This window comes from Dromiciops gliroides, chromosome 1, assembly GCF_019393635.1.
Source record: "Dromiciops gliroides isolate mDroGli1 chromosome 1, mDroGli1.pri, whole genome shotgun sequence".
NCBI lineage: Eukaryota > Metazoa > Chordata > Mammalia > Microbiotheria > Microbiotheriidae > Dromiciops > Dromiciops gliroides.
The window spans coordinates 460,906,045-460,926,365 of NC_057861.1; the positions used below are offsets into that span (position 1 = coordinate 460,906,045).

The 20,321-nt window shown below is 39.4% G+C and overlaps 1 protein-coding gene, 1 non-coding gene and 1 pseudogene across 2 annotated transcripts in view; 2 read left to right on the forward strand and 1 right to left on the reverse strand.

The window, feature by feature from the left end:
* Window positions 1-400: 400 nt before the first annotated feature.
* The window catches only part of LIX1 (limb and CNS expressed 1), a 65,732-nt gene continuing 45,811 nt past the window's right edge, over window positions 401-20,321 (reverse strand). The window contains exons 3-6 of the mRNA XM_043978258.1: window positions 19,165-19,305; window positions 15,761-15,856; window positions 6,153-6,230; window positions 401-715 (exon numbers count right to left, since the gene is read on the reverse strand). Of these exons, the coding sequence (XP_043834193.1) occupies window positions 428-715; window positions 6,153-6,230; window positions 15,761-15,856; window positions 19,165-19,305 (603 nt within the window). The 3' untranslated portion in view covers window positions 401-427. The remainder of the gene's footprint in view (window positions 716-6,152; window positions 6,231-15,760; window positions 15,857-19,164; window positions 19,306-20,321) is intronic.
* Window positions 9,537-9,723, forward strand: LOC122736178 (annotated as a pseudogene).
* On the forward strand, window positions 10,659-10,766 carry LOC122737582. Its single transcript, XR_006354407.1, has one exon. It is a non-coding gene; the product is annotated as a U6 spliceosomal RNA (small nuclear RNA).

Sequence of the window (20,321 nt, forward strand, 5' to 3'; positions counted from 1 at the left end):
TCTTGGGGAGTCACTTAATCTCTCCCAGCCTCCATTTAGTAATTCACAAAAAAGGGATGTCAATAGCATCTCCCTCACAGGTTTACTATAAGGAACAAATGAGAAAATACATGTAAAGCATTTATTCTTCCCCCCCTCTTCCTCCCAATTTAGGTCTAAAGTAGTGGAAGAGAAAAGATTCCTGCATTGGTTGGGAGAGTGGATTAGATGATCCCTGAGGTCTTTTTCATCTCTAAGGTTCCATAATACATGAGGGGCCTGGGGTCAGGCTGGGGTGGGGGTGCAAAAAGAGTAAAACTTCAGTTAGCAGCTACATTTCTCTAAAACCATAAATGTAAGTGACCAACTTATGTGGTCCATCAAAATACCAAAGGATTAGCATTTTCTAGTTCAGCGCTCCATGGGTCCATTGGAGTTCTGGCTTCAGCTAGTGGTAGCCACATAAAGCAGCCAGACTCATCTCATCATCCTTTGGCAAAGAGGTATTTTGGTCATTGTAGAGCTGAGCTAGGGCTAAACTCAGGATTTCTTTCTTTTCTTTGTAAAACCGAAGCTCTTGTCCGGCTCTCCTAGCTTCCTCCAATTCCCTCAGGGCCATCTGCAGCTCTTGAGAAACAATTCCTGGAGAATCTTGTTCCTTCATGATCCAGTCCAGGGCCATGTGGCTCCTCATCCTTTCATCTAAGGAATACTGGGAATAGTAGGAAATCACCTCCTGTGATCCAAGAGATAAAATCAGAGCAAGTATACCAATGTATGCCTGGTATTTCTGTGTCCCATCCTCTTTCCATTTTCTTCTCCTATGCCTCCTACCCCAACCCAGAAGGGTTTTTTCTCTAATAATTATGTTCCTCACCATGCTTATATTAATAAGACGAAATGCCTATATAACACTAAGAAGCAGAATAGTGCAGAGGAAAGAATGTTGAGTTTGGAGTCAGAGGACTTGGGTTCAGATCCTAACTCTAAATCTTGAAACCTGTGACCTTGAACAAGTCATTTGTCCTCTCTGAGACTTGGTTTCCTCATCTGTAAAATGAGAGGGCTGAACTAGCTAACTTCAAACTCAACAATTAACACTCCTGTTGTCTTACTGACAAGGTGGTACAGTAGATAGAGTACCAGGTCTGGAGTCAATAAGATTCACCTTCCTAAGTTTAAATCTGGCCTCAGACACTTCTAAGCTGTGTGGCCCTGGGCAAGTCACTTAACTCTGTTTGAATCAGTTTCTTCATCTATAAAATGAGCTGGAGAAGGAAATGGCAAACCACTCCAGTATCTTCGCCAAGAAAACTCCAAATGGGGTCACAGACAGTCAGACACAACTGAAAAGTGACTGTATTTAATAGCAACTGTCTTACTGATCTATTGACCATTTCTGTCTTGCATATTTCTCATTTCATAGCAAAGAGACAAGGAGAAAGCTAATTAGAGGAAGCCTGGGGCAAAATGAGTATAGGAGTTTATTCATCCATTCCTATTCCTACCTACCTTTGCGGTGCTAGCCCTCATTGTTTCACACCATGACTACTGCAATAGCCTGCTGGTTGGTCTCCCTGCCACAAGCCTTTCCTCACTCTAGTGCATCTTTCACTCTGCTATCAAAAGGATCTCCCCAAGACTAAGCTTTAACCATATAACCTCCTTCCCCACCCCATTCAGTGAACTCCCGGGGCTCCCCATAACTTCCAAGATCAAATATAAAATCCACTTTTTGGCATTTAAGGCCCTTCATAACCTGCCACCCCACTCCCCCTCACACACCTTTTCCAATCTCCTTAAGACCCCCCTCCTCTACATAGTTTGAAAGCCAGTGACACTGACTTCCTCTCTGTTTCTCAAACAAGACTTCAGGTACTTTCACTGGTTTTCCTCCATGCCTGGAATTCTCTCCCTCTTCATCTCTGCCTCCTAAATTCCTTCAAGTCCCTATTAAAACACTACATTTTTATAAGGAACCTTTCCTGATCCTCTTTAATCATAGTGCTTTTCCTATGTTGATTATTTCCTATTTATGCTACCTAAATATAACTCATTTGTACATGGTTATTTGCATGTTGTCTCCCCCTTAGACTAAAAAGTTTTATTGACAGTGCTTAGCACAGTGCCTGGCACATTAAACTATACTTAATGATAAAAATAGCCTGATAAATGTTTATAGACTGACTAAAGACAGAATAAAGTATTAGAAAACTTGAAGCTTTTTCCAGGAAGGTGCAAATTGGTAAATAACTTTATCATTAGTGGAGGGAGTTGATATTCATAGTGGCTCACCTTCCAGAGAGTAGTAATAATGAAAAAATAGTGACAATCTGTCACGGCAAATAAACACTGGGTCTTGTAAAAATGCTAATAGAAGCCTTATGATATGAGGGATACAGAGTCATGAAGATGAGAGCTGAAGCTCTACCTCAATCATATCTTTGCTTTGTGGTCATGGACAAGTCTAATATTAACTTTCAGCTTGAGTTGTCATCTACATCAGGGGAGGGATTTCCATACTGAAAGTTCCCTACAATGAAGAAATCATGTGTCTGGGGAAAAAAAGTAACATATTCATGCTTAAAAAGTTTCTTTTGCAAAGATTTGAATATTATTAGTCCCCATTTGACATCTCTTTTATGTAAGAGTTGTCGGTAATATGTTTTAACAGACTTCAGAGTTTTGATGAGTATGCTTAAAACTGATGATGTGGGCTGAACGGCTTGTTTATTTTTATTTCTACAGACACATGGTATTTATTTACAACCTTAACAAAATTAAAAACAATCATGGAATGGTGTTTACAGCAAGTCCAATGCATTTCAAAGTCCTTTTTATGAAATCAAAGGGAAGAAAAGAAATCCAAAGCAATTATAAATTACTTCTTTCCCTTCTTTGATAGTCACAATACTAGGCTTTTTGTAGCAAACAGCACAGAAAACTATTGGATCTAACTCTAAAGTAAATTTCCATTGCTAAATCTTTACCACTTCTACTTACTCCTGACACCATATGTTTCATATACAGTAAGATTTAAAATGACCAAAAAGGAAAAAAAAAAAAAAAGGAACTTGCAGGCTTGCTGTCCTGAATAAACTGATGCCACTCACCAAGATTTCCCTTTTTTTCCTCTGCTACTCATCTAACGTCGCTAAGATCTAATATTACCCTGCTATATGCCAGACACAGTGCTAAGCACTTTGCAAATATTATCCCATTTGAGCCTCATGGCAACCCTTTGAGATCTGGGGTGGTGGTGGTCATGGTAATATTTATACAGTGCCTACTATGTACAAGTACTATGCTAAGCGCTTTTGCAAATATTGCCTTATTTGATTTCAAAAATAATCCTTCAAGGTAATTGGCATATTGTAGCTTAAACTCTAAAAAATACCCTGCTAGCCATTATTATCTCCATTTTACAAATGAGAAAACTGAGGCAAACAGAGATTACGTGACTAGTTCAGGGTGACACAACTGGTAAATATCTGAGGTCAGATTTAAACTCAGGCCTTCCTGATTCTAGGCCCAGTTCTCTATCTGCTGGGCATTCTATCCGCCTCTACCACTATCTCCTCCTTCACCCCATCTCATAAAGAGGTGGACCTTCTTGGTAAGGCTAATCCTTTTACATGGACAAGTGATCCCATTCCATTCTATCTTCTCCCTTCTATCATCCTTATACCTTCACTTATCTTCAATCTTTCCTTGTCTACTGGCTACTTAATTCCCTACTGCCTACAAACACGTCCATATCTTTCCCATCTTCAGAAATCCCTCACTTGACCCATTCATTCCTATTAGCAATTGTCTCCTATCTCTCCTCCCTTTGGCAGCTATACTCTTTGAGAAAGCCATCTACAATAAATGTCCCTACTTCCTTTCTTCTTACTCTCTTCTTAACTCTCTCTATACTCTGGCTTTCAACAACAGTGTTCAACTGAAGCTGCTCTCTTCAAAGTGACCAATAACCTTTTAGTTGCCAGATCTTTTCTCAATCCTCATTCTTCTTGACCTCTCTTTTGCCTTTGATGATGTCAATCACTCTGTTCTTTTTCTGACACTGCTTCTCCTTTTTTGATCTTGGTCCAAGCAAACCCATTAACTGGGGGGTGGTGGGAGTGGTCTCCCAGGGCTTGGTCCTGGATCATCCTCTCTTATTCATCTGATTTCTCTTGATGATCTTATCAATTCCCATGGATTCAATTATCATCTGTATGATTATCAATCTCAAATAAACTTAGCCAATTCTAGCCTCTCCTTAACTTCCAGAATTGCATCTACACTTGCCCATTGGACCTCTAAAACTCTATGTCTTATTGGCATTTTAAACCTCAATGTGTCAAAAACTGAACTCATTATCTTTCCCTCAAACCTTCCCCTCCTCCCACTGTCCATATTACTACTGGAGGCACCACTATCTTCCCAATCCTACAGGTTTGCAATGTAGGTATCATCCTTAACTCCTCACTCTGTCACACTGACGACCCCCAAATCCAATCTATTGCCAAGTTTGGGCAATTATACCTTCATAACCTCTCTTACATACACCACTTTCTCTCCTCTGATCCAGCCACCACCCTCATACAGGCCCTTATCACTGCATGCCTGGACTATTGCAATAGAGTGCTGGTTGGGCTCAAGTCTCTCCCCACTGCAACCCATTCTCCATTAAGCTGTCAAAGTGATCTTCCTAAAGAGTAGGTCTGAGGGCAGCTAGGTGGTGCAGTGGATAGAGCACTGGTCCTGGATTCAGGAGGACCTGAGTTCAAATCTGACCTCAGACACTTGATACTTACTAGCTGTGTGGGGGCAAGTCACTTAACCCCAATTGCCTCACAAACACACACACACACAAAACAGCAACAAAAAAAAGTTAAAAAAAATAGGGGCATCTAGGTGGTGTAGTGGATAAAGCACTGGCCCTGGAGTCAGGAGGACCTGAGTTTGAATCTGACCTCAGAAACTTAACACTTACTAGCTGTGTGACCCTAGGCAAGTCACTTAACCCCAATTGCCTCACCAAAAAAAAAAAAAAGAGAGTAGGTCTAACCATGTTACTCTCTTTCCTACTCCCTCCAACCTTATTCAACAAACTCCAATGACTCCCTTATAGCTCAATAGAAAAGGATAAAAAATTATCTTTTTAGTGTTCAACATTCTTTTTTTTTTTAGTGAGGCAATTGGGGTTAAGTGACTTGCACAGGGTCACACAGCTTCAACATTCTTAATCATCTGCCCAACTTTGACCTTTCCAGTCTCCTTATCCCTTTCTCCTATCCATATGCTTTGTAAATCAGTGACACTGGCCTTTTTGCTGCTCCTTAAACAAGATACTTCGTCTCCCAACTGCAGTCATTTTCACTGGCTGTGCCCCAAGCCTGGAAAGCCCTTCTCATCTCTGCTTCCTGGCTTACCTTCAAGTCATAGCTAAAATCCTACCTTCTACAAGAAACCTCCCTGATCCCAACTTAATGCTAATGCCTCCCCTCTTTTGATAATCTTTATTTATCTTACACCTGTCATGTTTGTACATAGTCATTTGCATAATGTCTCCCCCAGTAGACTGTGAGCTCCTTGAGAGCAGGGACTGACATTTACCATTCTTTGTATTCCCAGTGTTTAACACAGAACGTGACACATAGGAAGGGCTTAATAAATGCTTTTCGACTATTTGAAGATGAGAAAGGTGAAAATAAAATTTAGTAAATTGAGGGAGAAACAGAGTTAAATGCAGAGTTAGGATTTTGCCTTTCTATGGAGCAGTGTCAAAATGGGCAAAGGATGATGATAAGGATGACCAATCCAAGGGGGCTGGAGGATCTTTTTTTTGTAGGGCAATGAGGGTTAAGTGACTTGCCCAAGGTCACACAGCTAGTAAGTGTCAAGTGTCTGAGGCTGGATTTGAACTCAGGTCCTCCTGAATCCAAGGCCAGTGCTTTATCCACTGCACCACCTAGCCGTCCCCAGGGGCTGGAGGTTTTAAAGAACATCTGGGGTGACTCCTTATCCACTCTTTTATAGAAGGGATGGTTGGTCAAAAATAGATTACCACTAAGATTGTGATAATGGTCCCCTCCTGAGAAAATGACCTGATAGACCAGTTCCTCTCCCTGCCCCATGTCAAGCCAGCCAATTCTACCCATCTTCCTTTCATGGGTATGTCTTACCTGTCGGGAACACTTGGTTTCCCGAAGGGCTTTCAGGCTTCCATTCCAGTGAAGAAGCTGGAAAACAATCATCAGCTCCTGCAGAGACAGAACTCTCTGTTACTGATGTGCTCTTAAGAAGTCTGAACGGAGGAAAGAGATTCTCCAGTTAGGTAGTGGAAGACTTTGAGAACACACTTTTCAAACCCCAAAGCCTTCAGACTCCTGAAATGTTCAGTCCCACATAGTATATTGATACTTGCAGCAATAGCAGAGTTCTAAATAAATTTCAAAGGAAATAGTCATAAAGTAAATTTAATTGGGAAACCATCATTCTTATTGAAATATGACTTCACCTTATCCACGTTCGAGGTCTGATTGTATAATATTGCTTTTAGAACATCAGCCACAATACAAGAGTGCCAGGTATATTTATGTAGTTCTTCAAGGTTTGTGAAGCACTTTCTTCATGATACTCCCCACAGGAGAGGTAGTACAAGTACATCAATGTGAGACTGTGAGGTGGCAGTGGATTGAATGCTGCACTTAGCTTCAAGGACACCGGGATTCAAATTCTGTGGCAAACATTGAGCATCTGTGACCCTAGATCTATGATTCAACTTACTTTCCATTTTCCATCAGTAGTTTTGCTTGATTTGGACTCCAGAACATGATGCCCCAACCTAGGATAAGGTAATCTGCCTGAAATCTCATCATGCTTTTCAATGTTGTTTTGGATATTCAGCACCTTTTCAGCTTCTGCCCCCTTTAATTGGTGAGTTTGAGGGTGGGGTACCAAACTCCTCCCAAAGCTTTCCTTAATAGAGGACTGGAGGGCAGCTAGGTGGCGCAGTGGATAGAGCACCGGCCCTGGAGTCAGGAGTACCTGAGTTCAAATCCGGCCTCAGACACTTAACACTTACTAGCTGTGTGACCCTGGGCAAGTCACTTAACCCCAATTGCCTCACTAAAAAAAAAAAAAAATAGAGGGCTGGGATCTAAACTTTTGCTAACTCTCCACTTTCCATCAGTAGCTCTGCTTTGTTTGGACAGGAATATCACTCCACCTCCCTCCTTCCCAATTTATAGCTTCCTTTTGTATGCATCTTCCTCCATTCAGTTATAAACTCCATGAAGGAAGAGATTATCTTTTTTTCTTATTTGTATCCTCAGCACTTAGCACAGTTCTGAGGCACATAGAAGGCACTTAATAAATGCTTGTTGAATTGAACTGAACCTTTCTGAGCCTTAATTTTCTCATCTGTAAAATGGGGATAAAATAGCACCTAACTTATAGGGGTATTCTGAGGATCAAATGCATTGAAAGTACTTTATAAACAGCAGGCTATACTAAAGTAAATCCATATTTTATGGGTGAGGATACTGAAGCTTAGAGAGGTTAAATGAATTTCCGTTTTTGGAAGAGAGACTTTAAGGGGGGATTTTGTCCTACCAAACCAAAAACATTTTTATAGTCAACAAGCAATAAGTGTACTGAGATCTTTTAGTCAACTATGTGTCTGAAAAGAGGTGATCTGCTAAAGAATGTAATTAGCAAAAGCATACCTGTTCCTTGCTGTTGATGAATATACAGATTCTTTTTTGGTTGGTCAGCCATTTCACTAGTATCCTACTCTTTGCACCATTATTTGGGGTTTTCTTGGCAGATATCAGAGTGGTTTGGCAAACAATAAAAAAAGAACCTGACCACAAATGTCTACTATGATGACAAGGAAGATCAAGACACAAACTCAGAAGACAATAATGTGAAAACAGGTACAAACAAAGCCTTAAATTTTCAAAAAAATGTAAATTGGACAGAAGCCCAACAACAATTCCTTGAAGAGCAAAAGAAAAGAAAAAGAGTAGTAGAGGAAAAATTGAGAAAAGAAATGAAAGTGATGCAAGATAATTATGAAAAAAAAGAATTAATTACATGGTAAAAGAGACACAAAAAATAGTGAGGAAAATGATAACTTAAATAACAGAACTGGCCAAATGGAAAAGGGGGTGCAGATGTTTGCTGAATAAAAATAATTCCTTCAAAATTAGATCTGGGCAAGTAGAATCTAATGACTCCATGAGATATCAAGAAACAATAATACAAAATAGAAAGAAGGAAAAAATAGAAGAAAATTTGGAATATCTCATTGGAAAAAAACAATTGACCTAGAAAATAGATTGAGGAGAGATGATTCAAGAATTATTGAACTACCCAAAAACCATGACTAAAAAAAGATACTAGACATCATGTTACAAGAAATTATAAAGGAAAACTGCCCCAATATCTTAGAAGTAGAGGGTAAAATAGAAAGAATCCACTAATCACTTCCTGAAGGAAATATCAAAATGAAAACTTCCAGGAATATGATAGTGAAATTCCAGAGCTCCCAGATTAAGAAGAAAATATTACAAGCAGCCAGAAAGAAGCCATTCAAATATCATAGAGCCAAAGTCAGGACTACACAAGATATAGCAGCTTTCATGTTAAAAGAGAGGAGGGCTTGGACGATGACATTCTGGAAAACAACAGAGCTAGGATTACAACCAAGAATAACATACCCAGCAAAACTGAGAAAGATCCTTTGTTGAGGGGTGGGGAATGGGGATACACATTTCATGAAATACAAGACTTTGAAGCATTCCAGATGAAAAAACTAGAGCTGAAGAGAGAATTTGGCATTCAAACACAATACTTAAAAGCATAAAAAGATAAACATAAAGAGTTTACATTCCTATAGGGGAAGATGATACATGTAACTCCTAAGAATGTTATCATTATTAGGACAATTATAAGGAGTCCACATGAACTGAGAACATGTATGTAAGTTGGTTATGTTGGGATGATCTCAGAAAAAAATGAAGGTTTGAGAAAGAGTGATATGCTGGGGGAAGGGGAAGGCAGAGGAAGAATGGAGAAAATGATTTCATATAAAAGAAATGCACAAGGAAGAGCTTTTTCAGTGGAGGGGAAAATGGGGGAGTAGCAAGCAATACTAAAACCTCACTCTCATTGAAATTGATTCAAAGAGGGGAAAAATGTATATATGCAGTCAATTGGGTATAGAAATTTATCTTATCCAATGAGAAACTAAAAGGGGAAGGGTGTAAGACAAGGGGAGAGTTGATAAAAGGGAGGGTGCATTAAGGCAGTGGCAGAAGCAAAACAAACTTTTGAGTAGGGACAGAGTAAAAAGAGAGAGAAAGATAAATAGAAGAAAATAGATTGAAGATTAGTAATCATAATGTGAATGGGATGATCTCACTCATAAAACAGAAATAGATAGCAGAATGTATTAAAAAACAGGATCCACCAGATCAGTCCTGTGGTGGTAGTGGTAGTACGTTTGTGTGAACAGTTGTGTTTCAGAGTTCTCGGTTCCCTTCGAGACTCCGACGGTCGCGATGGCCCGTGGAAACCAACGGGAACTTGCCCGTCAGAAAAACATGAAGAAAACATAGGAGATTAGCAAGGGAAAAAGAAAAGATAGCTTGTCTGCCTCCCAGAGAAAGCAGAGGGATTCTAAAATCATGCAACAATTAGCAGAAGGCTGCTAATGAGAAGAAATCTCTGCAGACAGGTGAAAAATGATCCACAGTAATTTGAAGAACCAGGTGGATCTCAGGATCTGAAATCAAGAGTTTTTAGAATGACCAATCATTAAATATCTAACAATTTATCATAAAAAACCCAGGATCCAACAATATTCTTTTTACAAGAAAAATACTTGAAACAGAGAGACACAAACAGAATTAAAATAAGGGACTGGAGCAGAATCTATCATGCTTCAGCTGAGATTTTGTTTTTTTAGTGAGGCAATTGGGGTTAAGTGACTTGCCCAGGGTCACACAGCTAGTTAAGTGTCAAGTGTCTGAGACTGGATTTGAACTCAGGTACTCCTGAATCCAGGGCCGGTGCTTTATCCACTGTGCCACCTAGCCACCCCTCAGCTGAGATTTTAAAAAAGGTAGGGATAGCAATCATGATCTCAGACAAAACAAAACAAAAAATAAACCTAATTAAAAGAGATAATCAAGGAAGCTACATTTTGCTAAAAGGTACCATAGAAACTTAAATAATATCAACATGATATTTATGCGACAAATGGTATAGCATCCAAATTCTTAAAGGAAAAGTTAAATGATTTAAAGAAGGAAATAGAGAGTAAAATTATACTAGTAGGGGACCTCAACTTTCTACTCTCAGAACTAGTTAAATCTAACAAAAAATAAATAAGAAAGAAGTTAAGGAGATTAATAGAATTTTAGAAAAGTTAGCTATAATAAACCCTTGGAAAAAAATTAATGGGAATAGAAAGAATTATATCTTTTTCTCAGCTGTACATGGCACCTTCATAAAGATGACAGTACTCTTGAGATTCAACTAAAAAACTAGTTGAAACAATTATCAACTTTAGCAAAGTTGCAGGATATGAAATAACCCCCCAGAAATCATCAGCATTTCTATGTATTACCAACAAAACACAGCAAGAAAAGATAAGAGAAATTCCATTGAAAATAACTGCAGTGCTTGCTTCGGCAGCACATATACTAAAAATTGGAACAATACAGAGAAGATTAGCATGGCCCCTGCACAAGGATGACATGCAAATTCATGAAGAAAATAACTGCAGGCAATATAAAATACTTGGAACTGTACCTGCCCAGACAACCCAGGAGTTATATGAACACAATTACAGGACACTTTTTACACAAATAAAGACAGAACTAAATAACTAGAGAAATATTAATTGCTCATGGTTAGGCTAAAGCAATATAATAAAAATCACAATTCTACCTAAGTTAATTTATTCATTCAGTGCCATACCAATGAAACCACCAAAGCAATATTTTATAGAACTAGAAAAAATAATAACAAAATTCACCTGGAAAAACAAAAGGTCAAGAATATCAAGGAAATTAATGAAAAAATGTAAAGGAAGGAGAACTGACAGTAACAGATTTCAAACTATATTACAAAGTGGTAATTGTGAAAACAATCTGGTATTGGCTAAGAAATAGAGCACTGGATTAGTGAAATATATTAGGTACACAATATACAGTAGTAAATGACCATAGTAATATAGTGTTGGATAAACCCAAAGATCTAAGCTTTTGGGACAAGATCTTACCATTTGAGAAAAATTGCTAAGAAAACTGGAAAACGGTTTGGTATAAATTAGGCATAGACCAGCATCTCACACTGTATACCAAGATAAGGTCGAAATAGGTACGTGATTTGGACATAAAAGGTGATATCTAAAACAAATCAGGAAAGCATGGAAAAATGTACAGGTCAGATCTATGGATAAGGAAAGAATTTATAACCAAACAGACAGAAGAATCGGAAACAAACAAATAGGAGTAGACATATGCATTCCCAAGAAAAGAATCCTAACCTTTGGAGTTGCCTTGTAAGTGGCTCCCAAGTTTAAGATTTTAGGGATCATACTATCTAAAGAGAGATGGGAGTTTCATCATACCACGCTGTTGTGTAATTCTAAGCAGCATCCTACTTAGATAGCAAAGCTAGTGTGTGAATGGTGCAGAGCAGGTTCCAGGGAAGGGTATGGTTTGTGCTGTGAAATTTAGATTATTGACTGATTAATAGTTAAGAGTTATATTTAATCATTAGAAACAGTACAAATGGATCATATTTGTTTAGATTTGATTATATAGGCCTCAGTAGTAGTGTTTGTAAGAGTTTATGCTCCTCAATCTTCTGGGCTACAATCTGGACTCAATACTCCAGAAAAGAGGAGAGAGATAAGGAAGATAAGCCAACATAGTCACAAGATGTTTTTACCTAGTCCTGAGTCTCTTTGCTACTGGGTTATGCATGAAACGGGAGTTTCCAGAGGATGTTGACCAAATCTGTGTTTTTCCCATTGCCATGGATTCTGGAGATCCCCCTCTTTGGAGTAATCATGAATAAAGAAAATGTAAGCCCCCTCTTCACCTTTGCCATAGACCAATCACAATTTTAGTTTAAGTTTGTATCACTGGACCTTATGTAGCCAACTGTATAAAAAGTGGCTCTGACTACCAGGTGTGACTTTGGCTACTGAGGAGCCATTGTCCACCTTTCATTGGCAATTGCTAACAAATTTATTATGCTTGGGACTTTGTGCCTCAGTTTGTCTTTATTGCAGATTTTTATTGTGACGGTGCAACAGCCTCAGAATGTGTATGCCTTCTGGGAAGAGGCCAAAATACATAGTGATACAAGTTTGGGAGGGACTGAATAGGACATGAGGAGGCCTAGGAAGATAGCAGATCATCAAAGGCTTGCCCCAATGGCCATTTTAAATGGAGGTCCCATCTAAAGGGGACTAAAGAGTTATGTGAACGATGTAAGTTTCTCTACCTGTTTGTGCATTCCTATGAGTGCTGTACATCTTCTGTATTTTTTGTGTTTGGGGGGGGGGGCATAAATGCTTTCTCATCCATATATATTGCTACCTTAAGTAGGCCTATATAGGATCTAGAACCCAGATACCCAAATTTAAGGAGAGTTAGAATGAGCCAAATGTTACAGATTTTTCCTGTAGTAACTCCCGGTGAGAACAGTGCGACAAAGAAAGAAAGTAATGGTTTCTAACGCTATGATCAGACCTGAACAATGTAAGCCTCAAGTCTTTGGAGGAATAGGGAGAGGAATAGGGTTATACTTCTCTGTGTCCATGTTCTATTACTCTCAGCAAAATGTTAAGTCTCATGAGGGCAAAGAGGTAGTTAGGTCGTCTTTTATTTTATTTTTACATCTCCAATGCCTAACACCAACCATGCCTTGGACAGAGGAGAAACCTAATAAATGTTTTTTTCAAATGGAACTTTTAAAAGTCTGTCGTTTTCCTGAAAAAAACACTGTCACTGGAAAAGAAACACACATGGTGAGTGTCAAGTGAGGTGTCTGTTTTACTTTGTGGAATTTTCTTTGTAATACAGTATTTCCATAGTAGACCAGACTAGAGGCTGATCTTCTGAATTTCTTCCAGGGAATTGATTTAAAAGGAAAAAATAAAAAAGAATGTGGATCAGGTCCTGGGTCTTCCCTTTAGGGAAAAATAAATAGCTATGGTCCTCACCATACCAGACTTCCTGGTTCACTCTGTCATTCATTCAATTTAAGACCAGAAACAACTGGACTCTGTCAGAACAGAGCTTCCTGTTGTTGTCTCCCATTAGCAAGGATGTTTGCCTTTCCAGCTGCCTTTTGGGGAGATAATGCACATGCCACTCCCTCAAGTGTCTCTGAGAGGCCTGGGCTGGCTCTGCACTTCATCAGAAACAAGAAAAAACAAACACTGTAAATTGATAACTTGGAAAACAGGTGGGCATCATCTCCCCACCCAAGAGAATGGATTTAAGAGGAAACTTGTTTATGGGATGAGGTTTTTTAAAAGTAACCTGGATAGTTTAGCAAGATATAAACAAACAGCTCTTTCTGGAATTATATTAGTTCTCAAGGACTAACCAGCTGCAGATTCAAGTTAAAGATGGCACCCGGCTGACTGTAATCTGACCTTGAAGAGACTCATTGTCTAGCTTCCCCTATGCCCCCCCCCCCCCCCCCCCCGCAACAGATCATGCCTGGAACCTTCTTCACAACAAACCCATTCCCCAAAACAAAAACTGTTTTCCACATTTACATAATCCTGAAGCCATGCAGTGAGTCATCTCACATTTCACTTCCCAAACTGGAAAACGGATCCCCTTGGTGTCTTCCAAGCAGCCAGGAAACATCAGCCTTGTATTTTATCCCGTGTGATTCATATGAGCATGTTTTCCTGACATGTCATATCCATCAAGGATATCGAGTTGCTGTTCCTGTTGCAGAAGCATCTCCTTTTGGGTGGGAGTCACATGAAAATCCAGGGGGATTTCATCTTTAATCCAGGCTACAAAGAAATCACTTGTTTCCAAGCATGCAAATGTATCTGATGGAAAGGAAGAATGGGAAAGGACGGACTGCCCAAATTTTCCTCCCTTGTTGCCAACACAGATCAATTCTATCAGGGTGGGTCTTCTCCCTTCTATATTCTTCAACATCTGGTTTGGAGAATTTGGAAAGCATTTGTTCAATATGGTTCACATAATTACTTAATATTTATGGACAATATACTACACATCCACCTACAACATGCAGAAAATGCACAGTCCTTTATTGGCCAATAAAAGTATTACTAAAAGGAAGAATGAACAGACCCTTTCTTTACTTATAGTGCTGGATAGAATCTTAAGAGTTTGCTCTGTTTATCCCCTGCTTTTAGTGGAATTAACCCAACCACCTTAGGCAGATTCAAAATAATTCCTGCTTTTCACTGACTAGCCACACGGACACATACAAGCAGCTGTTTGCTGAAGCATGAAATGTAACTTCCATAGCAGTGGGAGCAGGGTGTCCCTTCGATTTTAGATTGTCAGAAAACATGACCTGTGGTTGGTTTTGCCTTTTGCCCACTCCTTTTGGGTTATTATTCTAGCACAAGGGTTCTTCAAATTCCTTGTGGTGAGGTGCTATATCACAAGAGCAGGGAACTCCTTACAAGGAGCAGAGAGGCAGTAGCACTTAGTGGAAATTCCTCTGGATTCAGAGTCAGAAACCCTGGGTTCTAGTCCTGACTTTGTCTCAAGCTACCTATGTGATTGTTGATGAATCACTTTAATTCTCAGAGCCTTGGTTTCCTAATTTACAAAATAAACGTAATCAATTTGGCACTACCTAATTTATAGAGTTGTTGTCAGGATCAAAATGATGATGTAAAGCATTTAATAAGCCCCCAAACCAATATAAATATCAATTGTTATTACTTTTCTTAAGCAAGATATGATATTTTATTGATGTAGGGAACTCCTTGTAGGGAAATTCCCTCAACCAATACAGATCAGCAAGTGTGCTATAATTTATAGTTTTATGGAGATGCCTGGGGCACTGAGCTGTTAAATGACTTGGCCAGGGTCACCCACTCAGCCAGTAAGTGTCAGAGGCAGGACTTGAACTGTGGTCTTCCTGACTCTGAGGATACACTATATGCCTCTATACACACACACAAACTTTTAAGGTAAAAGATGGAAGCTCTACAACCATGTGTCCAGTAAACAGGAAACCAGCAGAGCACTAACTGGCAGAGATTATATTCCATTTGAGACCAGTAGGAAGTAGGCATAGCAGGTACAACATGATGACATTGTCAGAAGATACTGGGGCCCCTCAGTACATACATACGCCTCCTGATTACGTGTTCTTCTCCATGTATGTAACCTTGCCACGTATTCTGTAGAGGTTCCCACTGATGACATGTTTATGTGTGCAAGAGTATATGTCTTGTTTATTAATGAGAAAATGTTAAATTACTATTTTTCCTACTATATTTCATTAAATGCCTTTACTTTGAACTAATTGTGACCTTTGACCAAATAAAAGCAAGTATACTGATGGGGGCTCATGACATAGATAGATAGATAGATAGATAGATAGATAGATAGATAGATAGATAGATAGATAGATAGATAGATATTGACCCACAGAGTACCTTGAACCTGGAGTATTTTTCCTGAAAGAATCCACATGTAAATGGCGGGGGGGGGGGGGTAATACACATAAGTAAACAGAAGAAAATCAGTACCTGAAATTCCAACATAGTTTTCCCCATGTTTGACTCCAACATATAGTGGTAGGCTCCTATGCTGGTGCTTGGGTCATCGGCATCATCTATAGTGCCCTTGAGAAAAAGCATAAGAAGAAAAGATTACTTACTGATTTTTGTTTTACAATGAGCTCTCCTTCACCATGTCTTATTGACATGGAACTCCAGGGAAATACAATAGACTTGATAATAAGCCACCCCAAAACTTCTGATAAAATTCTTAACTTCTCTGTCTCAGAATGGAAAGGTTTTTTCACTGAGTTTTTCATCAGAATGAAAGTCAATTAGAGGATTGTTTGGTACAATAGAGAGGGCCCTGGGGTTCTGGTCATGTAGTCTAGAACCTTGGTTCAAATGACATCATTTTAAAAATAATAAACTTTTTTATTTATAGTTTTGGGTTCCAATTTTTATCCCTCTTTCCTTCCCTCCCCTCCCCCTTCCCCGAGCTGGCAAACAATCAGATATGGGCTATATATGTATGATTATTTAAAATATTACCATATTTGTCATTATGTACAAGCAAACTTGATTAAAAGAGAAAAAAGAAGGAGTGAAAAATAGCATGCTTCAGTCTGTTCCATCAATATCAGTTCTTTCTTTAGAGGTGGATAGTATGTTTCATCAATAGTCCTTTGGGATTATCTTGGATCATTGTATTGCTGAGAATAGGCAAGTCATTCACAGTTTGTCATCAAACAATATTGCTGTCTCTGTGCACAAAGTTCTCTTGGTCCTGCTCATTTCATGATACCTCAGTTCATACAAGTCTTTCCAGGCCTTTCTGAAGTCATCCAGCATGTCATTTCTTATAGAACAATACTATTCCATCACCATTGTATACCACAGCTTGCTTGGCCATTCCCCAATTGATGGGCATTCCTTTGATTTCCAATTCTGAGCCATCACAAAAAGAGCTGCTATAAATAGTTTTGTACAAATAGGTCTTTTCCTCTTTGGGGGAATGTCAAATGAGATCATTTTTGTAAAGCACTTAGCACAGTGCCTGGCACATAAAAAGTGCCTAATAAATGCTTATTCTCTTCCCTTCCCAATCCTTTATATCCTGCCTCTGATGCTTGCTACCTTGATTGAGTAACACAATCTCTTTAGGCCTCAGTTTTCTTTTCTGTAAAATGAAGGAATTGGGGGCAGCTAGGTGGCACAGTGGATAAAGCACTGGCCCTGGATTCAGGAGGACCTGAGTTCAAATGTGACCTCAGACACTTGACACTTACCAGCTGTGTGACCTTGGGCAAGTCACTTAACCCTCATTGCTCGGCCAAAAAAAAAAAGGGGGGGGAATTGGACCAGCTGACCTCTGAGGTGCCCTCTAGTTTTAGACCTGTAAGTTACATAAGAGTAGAAATCATCTAAAAATTGTTTTCTACCTGTATAGGCTTCCTCTTCCCCTCCCCCTCCCCACTTTTATATAGTTGTCCTCTAAATGCCTTTTCAGCAGCCTACTAACATGACCCATTTGAATGATAACAGTGTCCTGGGCACTGCTAGGAGAAAGCATGAAGTTGATCTACAAAGATCCTATGGCTACAAGAACTGTCCATACTTTATGCTCATGATTCGTGACTGAGGCTTTCTATAATACTCTGCTGTTTGGCATGGATGTGAATCTTGGCTTGTATTTCCTTCATGCTTGGATTATTTAAACCTCAGGAAACTAGGTGGATGGGTAAAGGGTAGAAACTGAATTCCTTCAAATGTAGATGGGGGGGGGGAATAAGCTCTGAAAAGGCCTGTGGGCAAAGTGGATCTAGTAAGAACTAGGTCCTTTAATAAAGATCATCCAGTAGTGAATGGTCAGGAATTCGTCTGAAGGTGGGCAATGGCAGCTTTGTGGAACTGAACAAACAAAGCAGCCTGCATCAAGTAGCAGCAAATTCATAGCTTTTGAATGCAATAACATTAACATACTGCTACTGAAATATTTATGCAGGCTTTTAAATATCCCAGAGGAAATCTGCCCAGAGGTCTACAAAGCTTATACATTTTTACCTTAAAAATTTCCGTTAAAAAATGATAAATTACCTTACACTAAGAAACTCCCTAATACCCTCCTCAGCCTGAGGGTAAATTCTACACCTAAAGAAACCAAACCCCATTTTCCTAACTTTGTCCCTCAAAGTTATTCATGTGAAATACACAAGACTCAGAAATAAAGGCTTCTTTTCATCCCGGGTCAGATACAGCAGTCTCCCAGACATCTCTCTGCCAGTGTGACTACTCTCCCACCCTTTGCTCCCATCCCCTTTCATCTTTTATAAATGATAAGAGCACTTTTGATCGAAACAGCATAGGCGAGGATAAGTCTAGAACTAGTTTAACTTCATGCCTCTCATGTAAGCAGAAATTTCTTTCAGCATGATGGAACCATTTCAGTTAGCTGAAGGGCAAGGTTGGAGATCACCTAATCCAACGCCCTCATTTTACAGAGGAAGATACTGAGATCCAGAGAAGCTGTTTTACTTGGGGACATACAGATAGTAAGAAGTAGAACCCAGATACAAACTGACTTCTGATTCTGAATCTAAATCTCTGATGAGGGATTAGACTAATGGAGGGGGAAATAGGTGTGTGAATGGTGATCAACAATCCAAAAATCACACTTATTTTGGCTTTTGGAATGAAGTCACATACCATTGCATATGCTGTGTATACACACACACACACACACACACACACACACACACACACACACACACACACATACATACACACACACTTTTATGTACCTGTCCATAATTTTACCTCCACTGAACTCTACTTTAATATTGTGGCAGGAGAATATTCCCAAGAAAGGGTATCTCTAGGATAAATAATTCACTCTAGGATAACTGAGAGGTTCCCCTCTAAATTAGTGGGCAGGGGTTTTGAAAGCCTTCTAAAATATGTGGGTTTGATTCCTTGGCATAAGAAAGAAGTAAATACTTGAGATTTAGGGGGACTGACTATTTTAGATCACTAGTTTTTTATTCAAGGGTACTGAAGAAGCTATTGGCAAAATGGGTCTTATAGTTTTAGAAAAATGACTACCCCTCTAAAAGTTTAAAGAGTTAGTTGGCTTCTCACAGGTAAGATCTGGGCTTATAATTGGGTGGCAAAAACTATCAGCCTTAACTTAAAGACTGAGAAACTGTCCCAGAGAGATAAATTGTTTTCTCCTAAGATGGGAGTTAGCACCTAACCTTGATTTTCCTGACTACTAGACCAGTGTTTTTCCCCCTATCAAGCTTCAGTGAAATAAGAAAGATCAAATATATGTGGGCCTTAAAGAAAAAATTCACTTAGAAACCTGTCTGGTGAACCCAAAAGGTCTCAGTATTTTCATTGCTGTCAACTTCTCACCCTTTTCAGGTAGCACTTACGCTGGTGGAGGCAATGGCTTCCTGAACACTTTCTATAATGAACTCCTTAGTGATCCTTCGAGAGGGCAATTCGTTGAAGAGGGAATTGATCAGGGCCACTTTGGCTGCATCCCGTCTTGCCTCTGCTCTGCTCAAGCAACACTAGAAAATATTTGAAAAGGAAAAGAAAAAAGGGGTTACCAAGGCAAATAATGTTCTCATTCATCTGTTGGTTTGTGTGCGTGTGTGTGTGTGGCAGCTAGGTGGTACAGTGGATAGAATGCTTAGACAGGAGTCAAGAAGACCTGAGTTCAAGTCTGGTCTCATACACGTCCTAGCTGTGTGACCCTGGACAAGTCATTTAACCCTCTTTACCTCAGTTTCCTCTTCTGTAAAAGTAGATAGAGAAGGAAATGACAAACCACTCCAGTATCTTTACCTCCCCCCCAAAAAAACCCCCCAAAAATGGGGTCATGAAAAACACAACTGAAACAATTGAAAAACAATAACAAAAATTCTTACATGTGTTTTCACTGTTCCCATAGAGGTGGTCCTCAACTTTCTATTAGTTCTAAACCACATATACAAGTTTTGTTTCATTTCTGTAGATTCCTGTCATCTACAAACAACTTCACTGGCTGTAGGAAAAAAATAGACAGAATATTTTCTCCTTAATACCCTCCTCTATCTAGGTTTTCAAGATACCATTCTCCCATTTCTCCTCTTAATTGCCCTACCACTCCTTAGTCTCCTTTGCTGGAAGGTCATCTATGTCATGCCCACAAACATGGGAGGCTCACTGGCCTCTGTCCTGGTTCCTTTTCTCTTCTTCTATACTATTTCACTTGGTGGTCTCAGCAGCTCCAAAGAATTCAATTATCATTTCTATTTTGATGACACTCAAACCTACTTCTCCCGTCCTAACTTGTCCATTGACCACCAGTTTTGAATCTTCCAATTTTCTATTGGACATCTTGAACTGGATGACTCATGGACATCTTTAACTCAATCTGTCCAAAGCTTAATTCATTATGCTTACCTCAAAACCCTCCCTTCTTCCTAATTTCCCCATTACTGTTGAGGATACCACCATCCTCCCAGTTACTCAGACTCACAACTTGGACACCATCCTCAACTCTTCACTCTCTGTCACCATCCCCTCCCATATCCAATCGGTT